General features: G+C 41.0%; 1 protein-coding gene across 24 annotated transcripts in view; it reads right to left on the bottom strand.

Annotated features, from left to right (window-relative positions):
- The window catches only part of neb (nebulin), a 275,824-nt gene that overhangs the window by 152,727 nt on the left and 102,338 nt on the right, over nucleotides 1–20,759 (bottom strand). For all 24 annotated transcript variants that reach the window (XM_059647492.1, XM_059647488.1, XM_059647498.1 and 21 more), the window contains 14 exons: nucleotides 20,446–20,649; nucleotides 20,243–20,347; nucleotides 15,095–15,202; nucleotides 14,651–14,962; nucleotides 10,042–10,245; nucleotides 9,410–9,514; nucleotides 9,214–9,321; nucleotides 8,766–9,077; nucleotides 4,135–4,338; nucleotides 3,938–4,042; nucleotides 2,712–2,819; nucleotides 2,276–2,587; nucleotides 739–942; nucleotides 542–646 (listed from right to left, as the gene is read on the bottom strand). In XM_059647492.1, coding sequence (XP_059503475.1) covers nucleotides 542–646; nucleotides 739–942; nucleotides 2,276–2,587; nucleotides 2,712–2,819; nucleotides 3,938–4,042; nucleotides 4,135–4,338; nucleotides 8,766–9,077; nucleotides 9,214–9,321; nucleotides 9,410–9,514; nucleotides 10,042–10,245; nucleotides 14,651–14,962; nucleotides 15,095–15,202; nucleotides 20,243–20,347; nucleotides 20,446–20,649 — 2,496 coding nt within the window. The remainder of the gene's footprint in view (nucleotides 1–541; nucleotides 647–738; nucleotides 943–2,275; nucleotides 2,588–2,711; nucleotides 2,820–3,937; nucleotides 4,043–4,134; nucleotides 4,339–8,765; nucleotides 9,078–9,213; nucleotides 9,322–9,409; nucleotides 9,515–10,041; nucleotides 10,246–14,650; nucleotides 14,963–15,094; nucleotides 15,203–20,242; nucleotides 20,348–20,445; nucleotides 20,650–20,759) is intronic.

Genomic DNA, 20,759 nt, shown 5'->3' on the forward strand with positions numbered 1-20,759 from the left:
CGAAAGCCCAATTCCCCACATTCTGGAGGGAGAAATCCAACCTAACCTTACATAGTTTTCCTTCGCAATGGAGGTGAAGAAATTTTTACCAATATTAGGCCAGGTAAAACTCATCAATGTTTTCACATTTCAGGTCTGGTATCCCTCCTGTTAATTGGTCATCCATTGGTTGTTGTATTGAGACGGTGAGTATGAACTGGTGACTCACCCCTGCTGCTATAAATGTACGCAGGAACATCTGTAGCCATTTGCTTTTATGAGTAAAGTTAGAACATTTGACATTATGACATGACTTGTAACCTATCTTCTTTCCCCACCCACATCTGGACAGGACCTCCAGGCTGCCACTATCATATGAACGAGGGTTTGCATATTGTTGCAGGTGCATGCTACATAATCGATGTCAGTGTCATTGAATGATTTCAAGGTTCCACTGTCTGGTTGTCAGCATTTTCAGCACAATTTGCATCAACAGAATTGTATGTGCAACAAAGACTAACATAGGAAGGAAGTGTTATTAAAAATGGTTTCAGAGACTTACATCACTGCAGGTCATCTGGTTCTGTCTCGCCAATGTTATCTCTGGAGTATCTGGCATGACATGAATTTTAGTCTTGTCTGCTTCCCAGGCTTCGATGTATGCACGCTAAGGAAAAAAAAATTATAAGCACAAAGAGCATTTATTTAATGGGTAATATTTAAAGCACATTTGTCATTTAATTGAATAATAAACCTAACCTTGTTCATGATCTGTGCATTATTCTTTGCCAGGGTCATATCCATGGAGTCAGACAAACTGGTGAACTTCAACTTGGAAGGGTGCTGACGGTAATTGTTCTCACTCAGGATCTCTCCAGCTTTTTTGACTTTGGCCACGTCTAGTGAATCTATAGGAGACCATCCGATACCCTTTAGCCACCCAAGGTCTGATTTGTATAGAATCTGGAAGACAATGAAAGGTGTTAGTGACATGAACTGCTGCTAACCAAATGCTTGAAATTGACTAAACAGATGTCATGAGGTCGGTTTTGTTCATCCAGTAACATCAATCTAACTGGCATCATTAGTAATCAGGTTGTAGGGCAAACCGTTGTTAAAAATAAACAACCATAAATCCCATTGCTGTGTTAATGAAAGACCTGAATGTGTAAAATACTTCCCCAAGTTTCTGGAAAAAAAACAGCATTACGGCTACATTTGAAATGTAATAACTACTGTTTTGTAAGTGGAATTTGCAAAGAAGAGTAAGGCGGATGTATAGTTGCAATGTTTTGATGGTGATGCTTCAGGAAGCAAAGTTGGGTAGGTCATTTTCAGAATTTGCTGCTGTTTTTCATCAACCCCACAGGTTCACTGGTAGCCACCTGAACAGCCACGTAGGATCTCAGTTTAATAGGTCATTAAAATGGCAACACTTGTGTTGTCAGTCCAGTGGTGGACTAAGCAAGTTAATTACTCAGATCCTGAAATGTGGCCGAAGGAACACTAGCTTCTGATTTATACAGAATGGCACAATTGAGTCCATGAGGCATTTGTCTATGCTTCCAAGTCAATTTTCTTTATTGTAGCAGCTTACACAACAAAGCTACATTTCCTGATTTGCACCTTTTGTCTTTAGTCTAAAAACAAAATCAGAAAAATCAGAAATAATCTGATTGACCCTGTCAGTGAAATAATATTTTCAAGCAAAAGTTCAAGAGGTGCTTCTCCTTTCAACAAAGTTAAATGTAGAATTATAGATAAAGATTCCAAGTTCATATTTATAATAGATGCTTTCACTTATATAGAGAGAAATATACTCACTTGGAAAACAGTGACAGGATTGAACAGAATCAGCATGGATTTACAAACTTATTAAATTCTAACAGGAGGAGACAAGATAAACAGAAGAAGGTTGGCTCTTTGGCAGGTGAGTCCAGACCAGGGGTCACACTCTAAGAATGCAGGAAATCCATTCAGGATTGAGATGAGCAGAAACCTCTTCACCCAGACGATGGTAAGCCTGTAGAATTCTCTGCCGCAGAAAGCAATTGAAACCAAAGCATTGAATGTTTTCTAAAGTGGTTAGGTGTACTTCGAAGGGCTAAGCACTGCAATCACTGTGTGAATACTGTCAAATATTCATCACTCACTTTTATGCCTCTGATACAACAGTAAACCGATTCAAAGGACACCCTTGTAAATTCATCATTAAAAGAACAGAATTGCTCAACTTTTCCCACAAACTTTGCAATATTTATCAAAAGTATTTTCACAGTTTTAGCAAAGTACTCACATCACTTTGCAGATCATAGGCCTTCCTTGCCTGGATCACATCATTTTGGTCTGGCAGGCAGGTCCATTGGTGCAGGTAATGTCTGTAGTCAATGTCACTGACCAGTGTCTGGCATTTCTTGGCCAACAGGATGTCCAGCATGTCGACTGGCATGTTGAACTTGGTCTTTGTTTTCTCAAAATCCTTCTTGTATTCCCGGTCACTCTGGATCTTGGCCACGTGCATGGACCAAACCATCTTGGGGTCATCCTGAATGTCACGGCATCCAACATGGTGACCAAGCTGCTTGCGGTAAGCTGTTTTGTATTTGTACTGAAACAGAAGTCAAACAAGTAATGTTCAATTGAATCATTGACTTTAAGTTCCAAAGAAAGGGTATAGCCATCACTGTTGTCAATGTAGAACTCTCTGAATCAAAATTTACAGAATCACTCACATCACTAGCGATATCACGGGACGCTTTGGCTGCTTTGATTGAGATAGCATCAGGGCGCAAATCGTAGCCCTTCTTCTTATCTTCCTCCATAGCGAGTCTGTACAGTTTCTGAGAGGAAGAAAAAATAGTTATAGCATTAGGTTCAAAACAAGAGTGGTTTCCTTTAATGTTCTTGACTTCAGCCAAACTGTGTTGAAGAGATCTGTAAGTTTGCTGATGACCATTGGTGGAGACCCCTTTTCAATTACAGTTAAAAAGGATTACCGAGGTTGGATCAGCACTGTTGGCTCCCACACACCTAGTTTAATTTTCCCTTCAAAAACAAAGCAAACAAAAACCATAGCCTTTCATAGAGGCCAGAAAAAGTTATAAAATAGTCATGAATCTTGACAACCACCCCCTCCCTTACCAATCCCCAGCATTGCCAAGGCATTGGGTCAGTGCACACAGATATTTGTATTCCACCTTAGCATCGGCAATAGTTAAACCACAGATATGTTTACCCACTCTCAGAAACTTTGACCATTAGTGATGAAGAGAAGCTACCCATGTCAGAATGGCAGATCTCTGGGCATCAGAAGGGCATTGGAGAGGGAACAGGGGCACGAAGGAGGAGACACTGAGCACAGGATTGTCAGGCAAATGCAAAAAACTTTGGACATAACTGAGAGCGAGGATAATGGGCTGGCAGTATTATCGCTGGACTGTCAATGGAGAGAGCCAGATAATGTTCTTACATAGTTTTCCTTCGCAATGGAGGTGAAGAAATTTTTACCAATATTAGGCCGGGTAAAATTCATCAATGTTTTCACATTTCAGGTCTGGTATCCGTCCTGCTAATTGGTCGTCCATTGGTTGTTGTATTGAGACGGTGAGTATGAACTGGTGACTCACCCCTGCTGCTATAAATGTACGCAGGAACATCTGTAGCCATTTGCTTTTATGAGTAAAGTTAGAACATTTGACATTATGACATGACTTGTAACCTATCTTCTTTCCCCACCACATCTGGACAGGACCTCCAGGCTGCCACTATCATATGCATGAGGGTTTTCATATTGTTGCAGGTGCATGCTACATAATCGATGTCAGTGTCATTGAATGATTTCAAGGTTCCACTGTCTGGTTGTCAGCATTTTCAGCACAATTTGCATCAACAGAATTGTATGTGCAACAAAGACTAACATAGGAAGGAAGTGTTATTAAAAATGGTTTCAGAGACTTACATCACTGCAGGTCATCTGGTTCTGTCTCGCCAATGTTATCTCTGGAGTATCTGGCATGACATGAATTTTAGTCTTGTCTGCTTCCCAGGCTTCGATGTATGCACGCTAAGGAAAAAAAAATTATAAGCACAAAGAGCATTTATTTAATGGGTAATATTTAAAGTACATTTGTCATTTAATTGAATAATAAACCTAACCTTGTTCATGATCTGTGCATTATTCTTTGCCAGGGTCATATCCATGGAGTCAGACAAACTGGTGAACTTCAACTTGGAAGGGTGCTGACGGTAATTGTTCTCACTCAGGATCTCTCCAGCTTTTTTGACTTTGGCCACATCTAGTGAATCTATAGGAGACCATCCGATACCCTTTAGCCACCCAAGGTCTGATTTGTATAGAATCTGGAAAGTAATGAATATTGTAACTGCTAACTTGATGCTTACAATTGGTATAACACACATGGAACATGAAGATAAATTGAATACATCCAGTAACATCAATGCAACCAATACCATCTCTATAAAAGCAAAATATTGTGGAAAGTGGGAATTAGAAATAAAAACAGAACATGCTGAGGAAACGGAACAGGTCTATCGGTGGAGACAGAAAGAGAGGTGACACTTTGAATGTGACATAACTCTGTTTCAGAACTGAAGAATACTTACTGTCATAGATTCATAGAGTCCTACAGCATGAAGACAGGCCCTTCAGCCCAAACTGGTCCATGCCAACCAAAATGTCCAACCACGCGAATCCCATTTCCCTACACTAGGCCCACATCCCTCCAAAGCTTTCCTATCCATGTATCATCCAAAGTCATTTTAAACATTGTTAATCAACATGTCTCAATCACTTCTGCTAAAAGCTCATTCCATAGGTGTTCCACTCTCTGTGTAAAAAGGTTGGTCCTCAAGTTCCCATGTATACTTTCCCCTCTTACGCTAAACTGCACTGAAACAGATGCAATTTAATTCAACAGGCATTTTCACAGCCTGTCCTGGAACTTCAACATGCTATTTCTGATTACGGTATCTCCTTCCAGCCTCACACTTGCCTCCCTGCTATTGAGGATCCCACTTCTCTGCCAATCCAGTTTAAACCCTCCCTCATAGCACTAGCAAATCTACCCACCAGGATATTGGTCCCCCTCCAGTTCAGGGTCTCTTGAACAGGTCACCTCTTCCCCAGAAAATATCCCAATGATCCAGGAATCTGAATCCCTGCCTCCCTGCACCAATTCTTTAGCCACACATTCATCTGCCACATCCCCTGAGGTTTGTCCAGAGGGAGGAGCTTAACTTCTTCAGGTTAGGCATCCCTGGAAGAGGCTTCGCAGTGAGGTTAAAATTGTATCAGAGATAATGGGAACTGCACATGCTAGAGAATCCGAGATAACGAAGTGTGGAGCTGGATGAACATAGCAGGCTAAGCAGCATCTTAGGAGCACAAAAGCTAACATTTCGGGCCTAGATCCTTCATCAGAAAATGGGGAGGGGGAGATAGTTCTCAGGGATGCCTAGCCTGAAGAAGTTACTCTCCTCCCTCGGGACAAACCTCAGGGGATCTCTCTCCCACTGCATTTCTCTTGTCTTCTCCTCTATCCATCTTCGATCCGTCTCCCCCTCTCTCCCTATTCATTCCAGAACCCTCTCCCCCTCCCCCTTTTCTGATGAAGGGTCCAGGCCCGAAACGTCAGCTTTACTGCTCCTGCTTGGCCTGCTGTGTTCATCCATCTCCACACTTTGTTGCCTCGGATTCTCCAGCATCTGCTGTTCCCATTATCTCATCTGCCACATCCTCCTGTTCTTCCTCTCATTGACACATGGCACTGGATGTAATCCAGAGATTACTGCTGTCATGGTCCTGGTTTTTAACATTTTTTCTGGATCTCTACAATCACTTCTCAGGACCTCATCCCTATTTCCAACAATATCAATTGTGCCAACATGCACAATGACTTCTGGATACTCACCCTCCCCCTTGAGAACGTTCTGCAGCCTTATCATGTTTGTTCTGAAGAATGGTGAACTACAGCAATTCAAGAAGGCATCTTGCCATCAACTTCTCAAGGACAATAAAGGACAGACAGTGAATACTGGCTTAGCTAGCAATGCTCACATTCACAAAAAAAATCAAGTGAAGAAAACTGGATTACTTTTTGAATGAATGGTTAAAAATTTACAGTTTGGGGAAACAGAATTAATACTTTTTTCAACAACAGGGAGACACTCGCCAAGTTCAAGGGCATTTAAATGGTCATTGGATAAACATATGGATAATAATGGAATAGTGTAGGTTAGATGGGCTTCTGTTTGGCTTCACAGGTCGGCGCAACATCGAGGGCCGAAGGGCCTGTACTGCGCTGTAGTGTTCTATGGTCTATGTTCTATGGTTACTGGACCTGAAATGCTCCCTCTGCTTTGTCTTCATAGATGCTGCTATGCCTGCCTGGATTTCCATCTGAGAAAGAGATAATGGGAATTGCAGATGCTGGAGAATCCAAGATAACAAAGTGTGGAGCTGGATGAACACAGCAGGCCAAGCAGCATCTCAGGAGCAGAAAAGCTGACATTTCAGGCCTAGACCCTGATCAGAAAATTCTGTTTTTATTTCTGATTACCAGCATCTGCAGTTGTTTAGTTTTCTTTTCACGTTTTTGTAATGTTTACTTAGCACCGAGAAGAAAGGACCAATTCTCTCCCTTTTACACCTTAATTTATACCCTTTTAGCATTCTCCAGCTATTAACAACACCTTTGTCTTTTGAAACAAACACAGAAGTCACAGGACACCAGGTTAAGGTCCAACAGCTTTATTTGAAATCGCAAGTTTTCAGAGCCCTGCTTCTTCATTAGGTGAAGTGAAGAAAAGCACACAGGTAGAGGCTTTATTGGCAGCGAGATCAATAGGCAGAGAGATCAGTAGATCATTGAAATGGTTTGAGTGGAGGCTGAATAATAAGTCTCTGCAGGTGATTAAAGTGTCAGATGTTGTGAGTAAAGTGTCACAGCTGAATTAGTTTGTACAGTTTAGGATTACGCATAACTTTGTTTTGACCCTCAGCATGTGACACTTATACCTCTCATGTTATTTCCAGACATTTGGTTTTTCTGCAGAACCACCTTATTTTTTAATTTTTTAAAAAATTATCTCTGTCTTAATTAATTGGATTATAGGTCATCCCTTCACTTGCTATTTAGCTGTTGATTACTTTATTCACACTGTCTGACACTTATTATTCTTATTTTAATATTATTATTCAAATAAGTGACTTATTATTCAGTATGTCGACACTCAGCTCACACCACTTGTGTGATCTTTTGATCTCTCCTCCGATAAATTCTCTACCTGTGTGCTTTTCTTTACCTCGCCTGACGATGGAGCAATGCTCCAAAAGCTTGTGATTTCAAGTAACCTGTCGGACCATAACCAGGTGTCATGTGACTTCTGACCTTGTCCACCCCAATCCAATACCTCCACATCATCAAAGCAAAAACAGAAATTGCTGGAAAAAGTCAGCAGGTCTAGCAGCATCTGTGGAGAGAAAACAGAGTTAATGTGTCAGGTCCAGTGACCCGTCTTCAGCAATTTCTGAAATACAATCTTTTGTTTTATGTATTCAAAATGGACTATAAGTCCAATTACCATTTAAATAGCATTTTGTACTGTGTGTATATCTCTCACAGGTCACTTTGTAACCAATGCAAGAATAAACTTCTTCCTTAAATTCTGTCCCCAACCTTGTATTTAGTATAATTTGAAGGAGAACTTTTTGAAGTTCATTTGAAAATATACAGGCTTAGGCTAATATTATTTGTAAATTGACATATAAATACTAAAATGAATGATGATCTAGCAATACCAACCAAACATTTGAATTCTCCATCAATGAGAATCCATTCTGGCCCATTTCTCACCTGTCATCAGTACAATGATCAACTGAATATTGATTGAGAGGAAATATATCGCCCACCTTTGTTGGCAAACATCTGCAGATATTCAAATTATTTTTATTAGGAAGTACTTCAATCAATTGGGTCAGCTTTCCATATGACTAGGGGCTGACAATTCTTCAGGATTGGCAATCCAATGACTATAAGACCACAAGACACAAAAGCATAATTAGATTGAGTCTGCTTCACCATTCAATTGTGGCCAATATGTTTCTCAACTCCATTCTCCATCCTTCTCTCCATAACCCTTGCACCCTCCTTACCAATTAAGAACTTATCTCCATCTAAAATACATTCAATGGCTTGGCCTACACAGCCTACCAAGGTAATGAGTTCCACAAATTATCCACTGCTGGCTGAAGAAATTCCCTTTCATCCCAGTTCCAAAGGGTTGTCTCTTCACTCTGAGGCTATGCCCTCTCATCCTAGTCTCTCCTACAAATGGAAAATCTTCTCCAATCTACTCAGTCTGGGCCAATCAGTATCCTACAAAATTTCAACGAGGCTCCCCGTCATCCTTTCTAAACTCCACCAAGTTCAGAGTCAGAATCCTGAACCGCTCCCAGTATGACAAGTGCTTCATCCCTGGGATCATTCTTGTAAAGTTCCTCTGAACCCTCTCCAATGTCAGAACATCCTTCCTTAGATATGGGCCCAATAAGAATGTCAGTTTGATGAAATATTCACCATTCTCCTTTAATTCTTTTATAGGATGGTCAACTGAACAGGATCAATGCCTTATTATATTCATGGCTATGAAGAATGTGATTCTTCAGACTTCCTTGCCAATCTCTCAAGAATTTTCAAAGATATTTCAAATTAACTACTTCTCAGGAATTTTAAATGGAGTTTTCACGTTTATAGCAAGTTACTCACATCACTTTGCAGATCATAGGCCTTCCTTGCCTGGATCACATCAGTCTGGTCGGGAAGACAGGTCCATTGGTGCAGGTACCGTCTGTAGTCAATGTCGCTGACCAGAGTCTGGCATTTCTTGGCCAACAGGATGTCCAACATGTCAACTGGCATGTTGAACTTGGTCTTTGTTTTCTCAAAGTCCTTCTTGTATTCCCGGTCACTCTGGATCTTGGCCACGTGCATGGACCAAACCATCTTGGGGTCATCCTGAAGGTTACGGCATCCAATGTGGTGGCCAAGCTGCTTGCGGTAGTCTGTTTTGTATTTGTACTGTTAAAAATAGCAATGTCATTGTAACTGTACCCATTAGGTGTTTTAAAAAATGACAAAAATAGAAATAAATATCCCAAAAATTAATTAATCCCGAATAATCGATTTCAAATAAAATTATAACAAAAAGACTTACATCACTGGCAATGTCTCTTGATGCCTTGGCAGCCTTAATAGAGATGGCATCAGGGCGTAGATCATATCCTTTTTTCTTTGATTCTTCTAGCGCAAGTCGATATTGTTTCTAGACAGAAGAATTGTAAGTGCAGCATTACATCAGAGTAGATGGAATAGTTGTTTTTTTTCAAAAAAAATCAATTTTATATACTCACATCACTATAATTTATCTTGTTCTGGCTTGCCAGCAATATCTCTGGGGTATCTGGCATAATATGGATCTGAACCTTGTCTTTTTCCCATGCCTCAGTGTACAAGCGCTGCAAAGAGATTAACTTATTTGTTAAAAAAGATTACTGCAGTGGCCTGAGTAAAACATTCATAAACAAATTTCTCAATTAATGTTGTTATATCTGATGCATGCACGCTTAATGGGTTTTTCTTATTCTCCAGAGATTAAAGTGTGGGAATTACATTGTTCACAGCCTCTTATTATTTTTCAGAACCTTGTGTTAGTTATAAAGATATCTGCTTAAAACATGAAAGATAAAGTCACCATAGTTCTATTGGACCATAGGGCTGCTCTCTCATTAGAGAGAGATGACTGATGGTGAAGTTTAATCTGAGGGTCACCATGCCTCAGGCAAGGGGTAATGTTGAAAAAGTGGGGCCTTCAGGAAAACCTCAGCTAATGCAGAAATTGAACCTGCAATGTTAGTATCACCATGCATTACAAACACACCAAACAGCCAACTGAGCTAACCAACACCGACAAAGTATAGAAGATAAGAAAGACTTGAAATCATATAACAATGAAGGTAATTTCATGCATTAAGATGCACATTACCTGGTTAAGAGTGTTTGAATTATGCTTTGCAAGGACTAAAGGCATGGAATCGACTAAACTGGTAAACTTGAAAGTGCTTGGAGGCTGACGGTAGTTTTTCTCACTAAGAATTTCGCTGGCTTTTTTGGCCTTTTCAACATCCAGAGATCCAGCTGGGATCCAGCCAATGCCTTTTAGCCACTGAAGATCAGCTTTGTACTGGATCTGTGTCACACAAATAAAAAAAACTTAGATTATATTGCCAAACATTTTCCAATGGCATTCATTGCAATCAAAGACTACTTTTACCCAGTTTACCAAACACAATTTATATGAATTATTGCCAAGGCTATTGTTTTATTTTAGAAAATTTAATGCACCATTGATTTAGCATTCTGTCATTGAAGATAATGGAGAAATATAGCACATTATAAAAACAACAAGCTGTTGTTCCTTAGCTCAGAATAGTTGTTTGCAAGTAGCTCTGCTACAAACTACTGAAATAATTAATTAAATTATTTAATTCTTTACTGATAACTTAGTAAAATCACCAAAAAGATAAAGGTACTATAATACAGCATGAGTCTTGCGCCTAAAGTACGTCTGACTGTTTTATGGAGCTTATGCATTTTTCAACTACCAAGGGTTCAGTTTGCAAGATCTGATCTTGCCACAACCTTGAAGCATGGAGGGGCTTAAAATGCTAAGACCGATCAGGACAGCAATGATCCTATTTAAAGTTTCTGTGATTTAGGCCTTATTTCAGAAAACGTACACACCTGTTACAGGAATAAACACCTCAAAAACAGGCATGAAAATGAGTCGAGTCATGGAAAACACTTTGTTCCAAAAGGATATAACTCCGAGAGCAAAGAGAATTATCTTCTGGATTTATTAAGGCAAATGATTTTTACAGCTGAATTATCAGTGGTTTTATCTTGTGAAACTGGGATTATACTATATAGTGGCTTTTTTAAATTTGTTCTTAATAGAGAAAACTAGCAATGCAATCAAAACAAATAAGCTGCCAATTTTTTCTCCCTTGTCCTCTATTTAATTATGTACCACAAAACTTCATGCATTCCCCCAATTCAATACATGAAAATCCATAAAAAGACTTAGGTCCCAATTTCTCTGCCATAGCAAAAGTGGAAGAAATTTGGAATCTCTAGTTCCACCCCTCGATCCTACCATCACTCTTCATCATGAGGCCAGGACTGGAGGCAAGCTGTTTCCACAAATGTGGCTTCTGGAGACAGCTGGGCTTGACACTGAAATGGCTGCAATGCAATTGGATTTCGGACTCCTGGACTGTGGAATCCAAAGTGTGCAAGTTAAACCAGTCAACAGCATGTCTGTTGTCAGTGTGATTCTTTTGGATAGCCAAAGTTCCCCTTTGGATCTCATTCCAGGACACCTTCGGAAGACCTAAGGTACTCTTTGTTGGAGGTAAGACACCCATTGGAACTGTGACAGGTTGGATATGCTTATGTGTAAGAAATGCATAAACTCTTTTTTTGTCATTCATGGAATATGACTATTATATTTATTACCCATTCCTAATTGCCCTTGAGAAGGTAGTGGCAAGGTGCCAAAGAACTATTGCAGTCCTGGGCTGTAGAGGCATCCACAGTCCTGTTTGGAAGGGAGCTCCAGGATTTTGACCCAGCAACACTGCAGGAATGGCAATGTAGTTCCAAATTGAAATGGTGAGAGGCTTGAAGGAAATGTTGGAGGTGGCAGTGTTCCTCTGCATCTGCTGCCCTTGTCCTTCTTAGTGGTAGAGGTTACAGATTTGGAAGATACTGCCTTGGGTGAGTTACTGCAATGAATTTTGCAGATGGTACACACTGCTGCTGCTGTGCATTGGTGGTGAAGGAAGTGAATGTTGAAAGTGGCAGATTGGGTAATGATCAAATGGGCTGTTTTGTCCTGGTTTGTTGTCATGCTTATGAAACATTTTTGGAGCTCCATCTAGGCAAGTGGAACGTGTTCAATCACATTCCTGGCTTGTGTGTCTTGTGGATGGCAGAAAGGCAGTGGAGAGATAGGAGATCAGTTACTCAACACGGAAATCTGAGCTTCTGACCTGAGCTTGTGGCCACAGTGCTTAAATGGTTAGTCTAAGAACATAAGACATAGGAGCAGAAATAGGCTATTCAGTCCATCAGGTCTGCTCTGCCATTCAGTGAGATCATGGATGACCTGATAATCCTCAACTCCACTTACCTTTTCCCTGTAATCCATGATTCCTTTACTGATTACTGAAAAAAAATCTCTCAGCCTTTAAAATTCTTAAAGACCCAATTTCTACAGCCCTATGCAATAAAGAATTCCACAAATATGCTACCCACTGAGAGCGGAAATTCCATTATATCTCTGTCTTAAATGTGTGACCCTTTATTCTGAAATTATATCTTCTGGCCATGAACTCTCCATTAAAGGAAAACATATTAATTTCACATTCCACACTGTATTCCACATTTTACATCTACCCTGTCATGTCTCTAAGAATCTTATATGTTTCGATCAGGTCACTTCTCATTTTCTACATTCCAATGAACACAGACCCAAACTACTCAACTTCTCCTCACATGACCATACCCTCCATACACAACATCAGCCTAGTGAATCTTATCAGGATTGCTTCTATTATCAGCTTAGTTCAGTTTCTGATAAATGGTGACTCTCATGGTGGTGATAGGGGGGTTTCAGCATTGGCAATACCTTTGAAATTAAAGGGGAGATTACTGGACTCTTTCTTGTTGGATATGGTTGTTAGCTGGCATTTTGTGGCATAAACATTATTTGCCACTTATCAACCTAAATTGAACATTGTCCAGATATTGTCTAACATTGACATGGGCTGCTTCAATGTCAGGATTTTCTAATGGTGTTGAACATGGTGTAAACATCTTGACCTTATGTTGAAGGGAAGGACATTAAAAAAGCAGCTGAAAAATGTTTAACCTTGGTCACTAGCCTGAGGAACTCCAGCAATGATGTACTGTGGCTAAAAGGATTGACCTCCGATAACAACAACCATCTTCCTTCGTGCCAGGTTTGACTCCAAATTATACCCCTCAAATCTTCTTGACTCCTGTTTTGCTAGGGTTCCTTTATACCATTCTCAGTCAAAATATCAAATTAAAACTTAATGTCAAGGGCAGCCATTCTCACCTCACCTCTGGAATTCAGCTCTTTTGTCCATGTTCAGACCAAGTCTACAATTAGGCCAGAGCTAAGCAGCCCTGGAAGAATCCAAACTGAGCATCACTGAGCAGGCTATTGCTGAGCAAGTGCTGTTATGACCCTTTCTATCATTTTGCTGATGACTGGGATTAAGCCGTCAAAGGAGTTGTCCTTAAAAAGCATTAAGTATGTCAATGTTCTGGTTGACATAAGGCTTTCTAGGATTGTGATAGTTGATTTTGCAAGCTATCATTTTCAATTTAGGGCACCTGTTAAGTCAGCATTTTGATGGATAGCTCTAACAGCTTATAGAATATGAATATTTGTTTACTGATCCTGATAACTGAACATTTAACTGAAATATGTGTTTGCGTAGGTATTAGTTAAATTAATGTTGACACATTGCATTATTTGTATTATGTGTTTTTTTTCCTATGGTGATATAATAGAATTTTATTTTCTGTTAGCAAGCATTCTGACCTATGCCCACAATTCATAATACACGATTTGGAATGGAAAGAGAGGCAAAGAGGGATATCTGTGAGGAATATGAGATTCCATTAGTTGGCCTGGGCCCTGGGATGATTTGGAGCACAGGCATGAGACACCATGGGATATGTGTAGATGTGCCTAGATTGGCACATGAGTATAGGAGGCCTGGGAAAATAGCTACACAATAAGGACAGCACAGGGTCATTAAACAGGTATAGGCCATTAGGTGACACAAGTTGAGGAGGGTGAGGAAAATGAGGGGATAAAAACATAGAAAAATAGAAAATAGGGGCAGTACTAATCTGTTCAAGGCTGGTTTTCAATTCATTATGATCATAGCTGATCAGCCAAATCAATAGCCTCTTCCTGATATTCATTGATTTCTTTAGCCCCAACCGCTGTATCCAACTTCTTCTTGAAATCATACAATGTTTTGGCCTCAACTTGTTTCTGTGATAATTAATTCCAAAGGTTCAAACTCTCTGGGTGAAGAAATTTCTACTCATTTCAGTCCTAAATGTTTTACCGCACTTCCTTAGAGTGGGACTCTAGTTCGAGACCTCCTCATCAACAGGAACGCCATTCCTATATCTGGTTCTGTTAGAATTTTACAGGTTTCAATGAGATCCACCCCTCATTTTGTGAGTGGATGAGATGTTTCATGTTTTAATCTTCATTTAATATTTGGACACATGGTGTTAGAGACCCCAGGCAGTCTTCTCACACAGTCTGCCATGGGACTCAGGGAGTTTCATCTACTTTTTGCTAGTCACCTCATCTGACTCCCAATCCAGCCCAAATTGGGAAGTGTAGATGTATACTTTTACAGATTTGAGTTGTAGAGATGGAATTTGCTACAATGTATCAACTACTCAGAATGCCATCCAAGTTTCTGTTAACAGTAGGCAAACACAAAGCATATCACTTTGAATTTTTATATACTCACGTCACTTTGCAGATCATAGGCTTTCCTTGCCTGGATCACATCAGTCTGGTCTGGCAGGCAGGTCCACTGGTGCAGGTACCGCCTGTAGTCAATGTCACTGACCAGAGTCTGGCATTTCTTGGCCAACAGGATGTCCAGCATGTCGACTGGCATGTTGAACTTGGTCTTTGTTTTCTCAAAGTCCTTCTTGTATTCCCGGTCACTCTGGATCTTGGCCACATGCATGGACCAAACCATCTTGGGGTCATCCTGAAGGTTACGGCATCCAACATGGTGACCAAGCTGCTTGCGGTAAGCTGTTTTGTATTTGTACTGAAACAGAGGTCAAACAAAGTATATCAAAATCATTCATTAAATTTAGTTTGATGTAAATACACTTGGAAAATGATAATTATTGCTATTTCTCATTTGGCATTCCATAAACAGATAAATTTGTCAACTCACATCACTCGCAATATCTCGGGAGGCTTTTGCTGCCTTAATTGGAATGGCATCAGCATTCAGGTTATGACCTTTCTTCTTTGACTCTTCCATACCGAGTCTGTACAATTTCTATGGGGACAATAGTAACATGTTCAGCGAAAGTCCAAAATTGTCAATCTTCCAGCAACTTCCCAAAATTGACTTTTTAAGAGTAGGGTTCGGGTGGGGTCTTGCCTTTTTGCATCTGACTTGTCTTCACTCTGTACAGACTTCTTTCTGTTTTTGTACTGTTCAGCTTGTTAAATTTTGGTCTTTCAGCTTGTTACATTTTCATCTAAAAATGAGCTGATTCATTGTGTACGCATAACACTGGAAAACCACGAGACACAGAAGCAGAAGTAGGCCATTCAGCCCACCAAATTTGCTCAGCAACTCAATGATATCATGGCTGCTCTCATAATTATCCATTCCACTTTCTTGCCTTTGTCCCATAACCTTGATTCCGTTGCTAATTAAAAATCCGACGATCTCAGCTTTAAGTATACTTAACTACATGAACTCTATAGCCCTCAGTGGTAAGGAATTCCAAAGATTCATTACATTCTGAGAGAATAAATTCCTCCTCATCTCTGTCTTAAATGGGCAGCCCTTTATTCCACAGTTATGCCTCTGGTCCTAAACTCTCCCAAAAGCAGAAAGAACCTTTCCACATCTACCATATGAAGTCCCCTAAGAAATTTCCATGTTTTAATAAGGTCACCTCTCATTCTTCAAAACTCCAATGATTACAGGGTTAACCTACTCAAATTCTTCTCATAAGCCAATCCCTCCATACCTGGAAATAACCTCATGAACTTTCTCTGGACTGCCTCCAATGCCAATCTATCTTTCTTCATCAAAGGGGACCAAAACTGTTTACAGCATTCCAATTGCAGGCTGACTACTGCCTTGTAAAGTTTTAACAATTCCATATTTTCCCTATTTTTATACTTCATTCCCTTTGAAATAAAGACCAACATTCCATTTGCCTTCCCTGGTATATGCTGAAAAAGGATTCTAACATTTGTGATTTATACATATTGACTCGCAAATTTCTCTATCATTTAGTTTTCTGCAGTCTTTCTCCATTTAAATAATATTCAGCTCCTCTCTTCCTGCCGAAGAGCACAACCTCACATTTTCCTATGTTATATTCCATTTGCCAAGTTTTTGCCCATTCACTTAACCTGTCTATGTCCCTCTGTAGACTCTGTGGCATCCTGGCCATTTGCCTTCCAACCTATTTTTGTGACAGCAGTAAACTTTGCTATAGTAAATTCATTTTCTTTATCCAAGTCATTGTTGTATATATTGTATCCCCAGCACTGATCCCAGTGGCACTCCACTAGTTATAAGTTGTCATCCTGAAAATGCTCCCCTTATCCCAAAACTCCATTTTTTTATTAGTTGAAAAATGTCCTTTAACTGTGCTAACATACTATCTCAAATACAAACAGCTATTATCTTATTAAGCAACCAAATGCATCGCATCTTATCAAACAGTTTCTGGAAATCCAAACATATTATAGCCACTGTTTACCCCTTTATCCTGCTTGTTAGCTCCTCAAAAGAATTCTTGTGAATTTGTCAGGTATGACTTACGCTCCATAAAATCATGTTTACTCTGCTTGATGATTTTCTGTATTTTTAAATGCTCTGCTATTATATCCTTTAGAATAGACTAATAATTTCCTAAAGAAGATGTTAAGCTAACTGGGATAACAAGGTTGAGAGCTGGATGAACGCGGCAGGCCAAGCAGCATCAGAGGAGTAGGAAGGCTGATGTTTCAGACTATTTTATGCCTCTTTCCCATTTCAAATATCGTTATTATATTGGCAGTTTTCCAATCCTCTATGTCTTTTCTAAGATCTAGGTTTTCTTGGAAGATTATTGATAGTATATCCACTATCTCTGTAGCTACTTCTTTTAACATCCTAGGACTTTTCCAATCAGGTCAAGAAGCTTGACACCATTCAGGACGAAGCAGCCCCCTTGATTGGCACTACATCCACAAGCATCCACTTCCTCCACCACCAACGCTCAGTAGCAACAATGTGTACTGTCTACAAGACGCACTGCAGAAATTCACCAAAGATCCTCACACACCACCTTCCAAACGCAGGACCACTTCCATCTAGAAGGACAAAGGCATCAGACACATGGGAGCACCACCACCTCAAAGTTCCCCTCCAAGTTCCCCTCCAAGTCACTCACCATCCTGACTTGGAAATATATCGCCGTTCCCTCACTGTTTCTGGGTCAAAATCCTGGAATTCCCTCCCTAATAGTATCGTGGGTCAACCCACAGCAGGAGGACTGGAGCAGCTCAAGAAGGCAGCTCACCACCACTTTCTCAATGGCAATTAGGGATGGGTAAGAAATGCTGGCCAGCCAGCAACATCAACAGCCCACAAATGAATAGAAAAGAAAAGGTCTAGTGACCCTTCAACCTGAAGTGTGGAGGCCATTTGGGCCATTGTACCTGTGCCAGTCCTTTTTCTTAAGCATTCTCCAATTGGTCTTTCCAAAGAGCCCGATCAGTACTTTTATCCTTCACGTATGTACCTAGTTCTCTTTCAAATGCTACTATTGAATTTGCTTTCACCCAGGCCTTCCGGCTATGCATTTCAGATCACAACTCAAAGTGTTAAAAAAAACTAAAGGACGCAGTGGTGTTCTGATTGGTGGTGATATGATTGCATGAGCAATCCAGAACCCCAGGCTAATGCTCTAAGAGCATATGTTTAAATCCCACGATGGCAGAAGGTGACATTTCAATTCAATGAAAAAAAACGTGAGTTACAAAGCTAGTTAATTGTAACTATATAACACTTGTAAATTACTCTTAACAGCTCAGGTCCGTGAGGGAAGGAAACTGCCATCCACTCTACCCGGTGTGGCTTCCTCTACATTGGGGAAACCAAGCGGAGGCTTGGGGACTGCTTTGCAGAACACCTCTGCTCGGTTTGCAATAAACAATTGCACCTCCCAGTCGCGAACCATTTTAACTCCCCCTCCCATTCCTCAGACGACATGTCCATCATGGGCCTCCTGCAGTGCCACAATGATGCCACCTGAAGGTTGCAGGAACAGTAACTCATATTCCACTTGGGAACCCTGCAGCCCAATGGTATCAATGTGGACTTCACAAGCTTCAAAATCTCCCCTTCCCCCACCGCATCCCAAAACCAGCCCAGCTTGTCCCCACCTCCCTAACCTGTTCTTCCTCTCACCCATCCCCTCCTCCCACCTCAAGCTGCACCTCCATTTCCTACCTACTAACCTCATCCCACCTCCTTGACCTGTCCGTCTTCCCTGGACTGACCTATCCCCTCCCTACCTCCCCACCTATACTCTCCTCTCCACCTATCTTCTTTTCTCTCCATCTTCGGTCCGCCTCCTCCCTCTCCCTATTTATTCCAGAACTCTCTCCCCATCCCCCTCTCTGATGAAGGGTGTAGCCTGAAACGTCAGCTTTTGTGCTCCTGAGATGCTGCTTGGCCTGTTGTGTTCATCCAGCTCCACACTTTATTATCTTGGATTCTCCAGCATCTGCAGTTCCCATTATCTCTGCCATCTTTACCTGGTCTGGTCTGCATGTGACTCCACATCCTCAACAATAGAGTTTTTAACTCTGAACTGCCTTCAATGCAATTAGGGGAAAGGTGATTTTTTTAAAATTCATTCATAGGATGAGGATGTCACTGGCAAGACAGCATTTATTCCCCATCCCTAATGCCCAGAGGGCAGTTAAGAGTCAACCACATTATTGTGGGTCTGGAGTCACATGTAGGCCAGATCAGGTAAGGATGGCAGTTTCCTTCCCTAAAGGGCATTAGTGAACCAGTTGGGTTTCTTTTTAGACAATCAACACTGGATTCAGGATCATCATTAGACTCCTTAATTCCAAACTATTATTGAATTCATTTTCCACATTTCAAACCCAGGTCCCCAAACCATTAGAGATAATGGGATCTGCAGATGCTGGAGAATCCAAGGCAACAAAATGTGAGGCTGGATGAACACAGCAGGCCAAGCAGCATCTCAGGAGCACAAAAGCTGACGTTTCGGGCCTAGACCCTTCATCAGAGAGGGGGATGGGGTGAGGGTTCTGGAATAAATAGGGAGAGAGGGGGAGGCGGACCGAAGATGGAGAGAAAAGAAGATAGGTGGAGAGAGTATAGGTGGGGAGGTAGGGAGGGGATAGGTCAGCCCAGGGAAGACGGACAGGTCAAGGAGGTGGGATGAGGTTAGTAGGTAGATGGGGGTGCGGCTTGGGGTGGGAGGAAGGGATGGGTGAGAGGAAGAACAGGTTAGGGAGGCGGAGACAGGTTGGACTGGTTTTGGGATGCAGTGGGTGGAGTGGAGGAGCTGGGCTGGTTGTGTGGTGCAGTGGGGGGAGGGGACGAACTGGGCTGGTTTAGGGATGCAGTTGGGGAAGGGGAGATTTTGAAACTGGTGAAGTCCACATTGATACCATTAGGCTGCAGGGTTCCCAGGCGGAATATGAGTTGCTGTTCCTGCAACCTTCGGGTGGCATCATTGTGGCACTGCAGGAGGCCCATGATGGACATGTCATCTAAAGAATGGGAGGGGGAGTGGAAATGGTTTGCGGCTGGGAGGTGCAGTAGTTTGTTGCAAACTGAGCGGAGGTGTTCTGCAAAGCATTACTTGGGTCTTTGGATTAACAGTCCAGTGATACCACTACACCATCACCTGAAATGCTGCCTAGCTAGCAATGTCCAGATCCTATAAACCATTTTTTTAAAAAATTGATTTCTCCCGTGGCCACTGTTGCTTTTCCCAATCAGTGGCTTCTTGCTTGTGGTCATTTTGCCAAAGGCAATAGTTTATCCCTCTTCATTCTTTCAAAATCAGTTGTGGAATTGAAAAGCTCTATCAAATCTCCTCTCAAGCGTTTCTGCTCCGAGGAGAACAATTCCATACTCTTGTTTCTCCACGTAAGTTCCTCATCCAAGGTACCTTTCTAGTAAATTTCTTTGGCAACCTGTCCAACCAGTAGCACTCAGAATGCAATTTAGTAGTCAGTTGAGGCTGAACCAGTGTTTGTAAAGGCTGAGCATAACTTCTACTAGTTAGTCAATCATAAAATAGTTGCACACACTTACGTCACTGCAAGTGATCTGATTCTGTTTTGCTAATATTATTTGTGGTGTATCTGGAAGAATGTGAATTTTGGTCTTGTCTGCTTCCCATGCTTCGGTGTATGCATGCTGAAAAATATACACATGTGTTAGCATGTCAATTGACCAAATAAGTTGATTGAAAAATATGTATTTTCAAAGCAACAAGAAAAGCAAAGTAATTCAACCTTGTCCATTGTTTTAGCATTATTCTTTGCCAGGGTCATATCCATGGAGTCAGGCAAACTGGTGAACTTCAACTTGGAAGGGTGCTGACGGTAATTGTTCTCACTCAGGATCTCTCCAGCTTTTTTCACTTTGGCCACGTCTAGTGAATCTATAGGAGACCATCCGATACCCTTTAGCCACCCAAGGTCTGATTTGTATAGAATCTGGAACACAACAACAATTCTTTACTATTTTCACAACTGAAGTATGAGTGAGGTTAGTTCTAAATAAAGACAAGTGAAATTGTTAAAGGTTGAAGGTATGGTTTGGGGAA

This window comes from Stegostoma tigrinum, chromosome 7 (assembly GCF_030684315.1).
Source record: "Stegostoma tigrinum isolate sSteTig4 chromosome 7, sSteTig4.hap1, whole genome shotgun sequence".
Lineage (NCBI taxonomy): Eukaryota > Metazoa > Chordata > Chondrichthyes > Orectolobiformes > Stegostomatidae > Stegostoma > Stegostoma tigrinum.